At 36.9% G+C, this 5,084-nt stretch overlaps 1 protein-coding gene across 1 annotated transcript; it reads left to right on the plus strand.

Annotated features, from left to right (window-relative positions):
- Window positions 1-1,626: 1,626 nt before the first annotated feature.
- Window positions 1,627-3,061, plus strand: LOC121052795 (aspartic proteinase CDR1-like). The gene is made up of 2 exons (XM_040518673.1): window positions 1,627-2,105; window positions 2,185-3,061. Exons 1-2 carry the CDS (start codon window positions 1,627-1,629, stop codon window positions 3,059-3,061), a joined length of 1,356 nt encoding a protein of 451 aa, XP_040374607.1.
- Window positions 3,062-5,084: the final 2,023 nt, after the last annotated feature.

Genomic DNA, 5,084 nt, shown 5'->3' on the forward strand with positions numbered 1-5,084 from the left:
CTGAATGTGTATATAGCACTCCCCTTTGGGGTCAAGGGAAAAAGAAAGTCCCAGTTACTACAAAATCTAACAATATTAATTCCAAATCCAAAAAGAGGAGTCCTATTTACACATTTAGGTGAGTGTGTGTTAGCCACACTCAGCCATGTGATAGTTTTTCATTTGTTAAGAAATTGACTAAATACTGTTTAGTCGTTGAGCTTTTGATCATAAAACACTTCAGTCCCTGGTCTTCTAATTTCACACGTTTAGTCCTTATACTTCAAAATTTCGCATCAATAGGTCCTTGCAATCTAAAACCTCCGTTAAGTCATGGCGAAATGTTTATTATGCCTTCAGTTTTTTTTTTTTTAATTAATTAATTATTTTATTTTTTTTGGAAAAGGATTTTTTTTTCCCTTTCTTTCTTTCTTTCTGTTTGTTTCTTCATCATTCCTCGTAGGGGGTGGAGGAAAAGAGATAAAAAGAAAGAAAAAGAAAAAAAAAAGAATAAAGTAAAAAAAAAAAAAAGAATAAATAAAAAAGTGAAAGGAATAAATTTATTTAAAAAAAAAACTGAGGGCATAATAGACATTTCGCTGCGACTTAACTGAAGTTTTAGACGGCAATGACCTATTGGTCCGAAATTTTGAATTACAAGGACTAAACGTGTAAAATTAGAAAGTCAAGGACTGAAGTGTTTTATGATCAAAAGCTCAAAAACTAAACAGTAATTATTTCTTAAGAAATTAAAGCAACTAACAAGTGTTTCTCTCCCTTGTGCATATCTTCTCTTCCAATTTTGCCCTCTACTATTTGATTAGAAAGACTATTATTTCATACTGTTGTCATTATGATCTCTACTCATCCACCGACTAACCCGACCTGAGTCGCACTTGAGTCTCGGGAGCACCGCCAACCCCGTTGACTGGAACACTAACGGCATTGATATTTGAAGAATTTACAGACCAAATCGAAGAACATCAGCGTCAATTTGGTATCTTGATGTCTTGGTATATATGGATACAAATTCATGTTCTACTTGAAGAAAACCCAGCTACTTTTATTTCTGGGTTTGAAAGCTCTGGGGCTGTTCTTGGTTCTATTTGATCATTTTTTTTTTTTTTAGAGAAGTATATATAATCAAAGCTTTGTCTTTATTAGAAAGACACCACCAGACGCCCTGACCTTGAAAGAGCAAGGTTGGTGAAAAACCAAACCAACTGGTTAATTTTCTTTGCTTGCTAGTTGAATGATATCTGGGCATCTTCTTTTGAAAAAACATGCCCAATAATAGTTGTCTTTTGAAAGCAATTAATGTTCATATTTTAGATCTGGTTTTCCAGATTGTTCATCAAATTTTCTGGGATTTTTTCTTGACTTTGAGTTGTTGGTCTCGTTCTGTACAACACGTACGCTTATATATAGTATTATAACAGCAACTGGGATTGAAAAGTAATGGACTACGGGTATACATGGAAGAAAATAGATCTCAAACAACTTTCATAGTTATTGTTTAATTTAATATTAGAAAATCATGAAAACATGCCACATGTATGAGTGTGGCTCACACACACTCACCTGAATGTATATATAGCACTCCCATTTGACGCTTTTGCTTACTTCATACAATATTCTGAAAGAACAATGTTGACTTACCTGTTTTTATCCATTGCAGTGTCACTGACAATATCTCTTACATCTATGTTCCCATTGTTTTCTCTTATACAAGCTAATAATCATGGTGAACGCGGTTTTACTGTGGAACTTATTCACCGAGACTCTCCATTTTCGCCTCTCTATAATCCTTTAGAAACACCTTCAAAACGTGTTGCAAATGCTTTACAGCGTTCCATCAACCATGCCAATAGGATCTTCAAGGCAACTTCATTCACATCAAACTGGCCGCAATCCACAATAATGCCCGACACCGGTGAATACCTCATGGAAATATCAATTGGTACGCCTCCAGTAGAAATCTTAGGCACTGCAGATACAGCCAGTGATCTTTCATGGATACAATGCATCCCTTGTAGTACTTGTTTCAAGCAGAAAGCACCACTCTTTGATCCCAAAAATTCAAAAACTTATGAGGAACAAATAACAATCTTGTCACTCAAGTCAATGTAAAAGTGTTAAAGGAACCTCTTGCTCTAATGAAGAAATTTGCCATTACGAAATTACCTATGGGGATAAATCCTACAGCAATGGAATTGTTGCCACAGACACAATTACATTTGGCTCCACTACTAGGCAACCCTTTCGACTCCCTCAGATTATCTTGGGGTGTGGACACAACAACAGTGGGCTCTTTCGTGAAGCAGCATCTGGCATGATTGGACTTGCTCGGGGATCAGCCTCGCTTATATCCCAAATGGATTCTACGATTGATGGAAGATTCTCTTATTGTCAAGTGCATGCTATCTGGAAGCCAAACTCAACAGTCACAAGCAAAATGAACTTTGGCAGTAGAGCTGTGGTGTCCGGGTTCAGGGTAGTTTCAACCCCATTACTTACAGGCGACCCAAATATGTCATTCTATTTCCTAAGGTTGGAAGCAATGAACGTTGGACTTAAGAGATTCCAATATTATACCAATGGTACTGCTTCAACAAAACTAGGAAAGGGCAATATCATCATCGACGCGGGGACTACGCTGACATATTTACGGAAGGACGTTTACGGTAAATTGGAATCGGCAATGAGTGAGGCAATAAAATTAGAACGTGTAAATGATACTCAACATCATCTAAACCTTTGCTATAAAACCTATTCGGATATCAAAGCTCCGATAATCACAGCGCATTTTACTAGTGGTACAAAATTGAAGTTAAAAGCTTTAAATACATTCATGAGGTTGTCAAAGACTCTAGTCTGCTTTGCTTTCAAACCAACTCCAGTAGACATCGCTATTTTTGGCAACATGGCACAAAGGAATTTCTTCATAGGATACATCCTTAAGAAAGAGACTGTCTCTCCTTTAAGCCTACTGATTGTACCAAGCATTAATCACCAATATGCTAGGACGCATAAGTATCCGCGACTGGTTCTTTTCATAATAATGTACTCTCAACTTTTTTAAAATAGAGGATGTTCTCTCTTGAAAATGCATGGCTTTTATAAATATAGACATATATATGGTGCAAGACGTGTGTATAAGAATCGACTTGTGCTTCTCCATAGTTGAAATCTCCATTGTAATATTTTGGATCGATGAATAATAATATTTATATAAAAAAAACGAAGTCGATTATTTATAGTCTGAACGATACGTACCAGTCATCACTACTAGCAAAACAACAATTACCCACGGATTTTAATCTGTGGGTAATAAGACTTTCTCACACAGATTTCAGTGTGTGATAGCTTTTACACACAGTACACGCACAGATTGGTGTTACCGTGCGGTTTGGAGGGGGGGTAATGCTCATCTCACACGGATTAAGTTGTCCGTGTGAAATACTAACGTGGGCCCCACTATCTTTCCATAAATATAAATTACCGGAATGAAACGCAATCTGTGTGAACAACTCTATTTCACACGGATTTCTGTGTCAAATATGTACCCATCTCACACGGATTTCTGTGTCAAATATGTACTCATCTCACACGGATTATGTTGTCTGTGTGAAATACTAACGTGGGCCCCACTCTATTCCATAAATATAAATTACCAGAATGGAAAGCAATCCGTGTGAACAACTCTATTTCACACGGATTTCTGTGTCAAATGTGTAAACTGTATTTCACACGGATTTCTGTGTGAGATATAACTCACACTGATTTCTGTGTCAAAACTTATAACAATTGACACGGATTTCCGTGTGAAATTCCTATACTCTTAATTCACACTGATTTCAGTGTGTAATAGTGACAGCATGTTAAAAAAAAAATCAACCTGAACATATCAGCAGCTCTATCCCTATATTGATAGCTTTGAAGCTGGTATTTTTCTTCTTCCTCAGCTATCAGGAACCAAAACAAAGACAAAAAATTGGAAACAAGTATTATCAAGATAAATGAACCAATTATCCATTAAAATCTATTCTAGAAACGAACCCAATCAAACGCAAAAGACCATATATACCAACAATTGTTGACAACAACAAAAACCCAACTGTACAAATCAGTGAAAACCCATTAACTTCCGTCTATTAGAGAGTAACAGTTGAGAGAGTAAGGTTTTGAGCTATGAATAAAAATATAACGCATACTTGAGCAATTGTATGTAATATGTTGTATGTAATATGTATATGACTACAAGTAAAAGAGTGGGACACCTCGGCTTCGAAGGCCCTCTGGTAAAAGGGCTTCAACGTCTGGTCCAGGACGACATGATTCTCAGGTTGCGCCATTGTTGGAGAGTTCGCTCAAAAAGCTTCCAGTTTTCAAGAGAGCTGGAGAGGGTGGGTTTGGAGATGAGAGAGAGGGAGGCAGAGAAGAGAGCTGGGATATGAGAGAGAGGGAGAGCAGTGGGCGAAGGAGCAGAGAGAGGGTGGGGGAGGGGGCAGTGGGTGGAGGAGATGAGAGAGAGAGGGAGACATGAGAGAATTCGGAGCTTTAGATTTTGGTTTCTGGTTTTCTGGTTTTAAGCAGCATTAATATGCACGGAAATCTGTGTGTTTATAGTATTTCACACGGAAATCTGTGTGAAATACATTTGCATTTACTACAGATATCCGTGTGAATTTACCTCGGTAACCCAATAGCTATCATCTATTGTTATTTAAATATTTACAACAGCACCCACAGTAATCCGTGGGAATATCCAAATATTGAGCGGGAATAAATCTACGGAAATCCGTGTGTAATACTACTAGGGGAGGGAAATTGAATTTGTTCCAAAAAAGTGAGCGGGAAAAAATTTACCACGAAAATCCGTGTGAGATACATATATATTTACCACTGATTTTCGTGTGTATTTATCTCGGTAATATATAATAGTCATGTTAATTATTGTTTACACGGAATTCTGTCTCTATTATATTTTTTTCACACGGAATTTAGTAGCTAATTTTTCTTTTTACACAGATATCCGTGTCTACATTTCACAGATATTCGTGTGTTGCTCATTTCACAGATAATTCTGTATTAAACACTTATTG

Source organism: Rosa chinensis, chromosome 4 (genome assembly GCF_002994745.2).
Source record: "Rosa chinensis cultivar Old Blush chromosome 4, RchiOBHm-V2, whole genome shotgun sequence".
NCBI classification, from domain to species: domain Eukaryota; kingdom Viridiplantae; phylum Streptophyta; class Magnoliopsida; order Rosales; family Rosaceae; genus Rosa; species Rosa chinensis.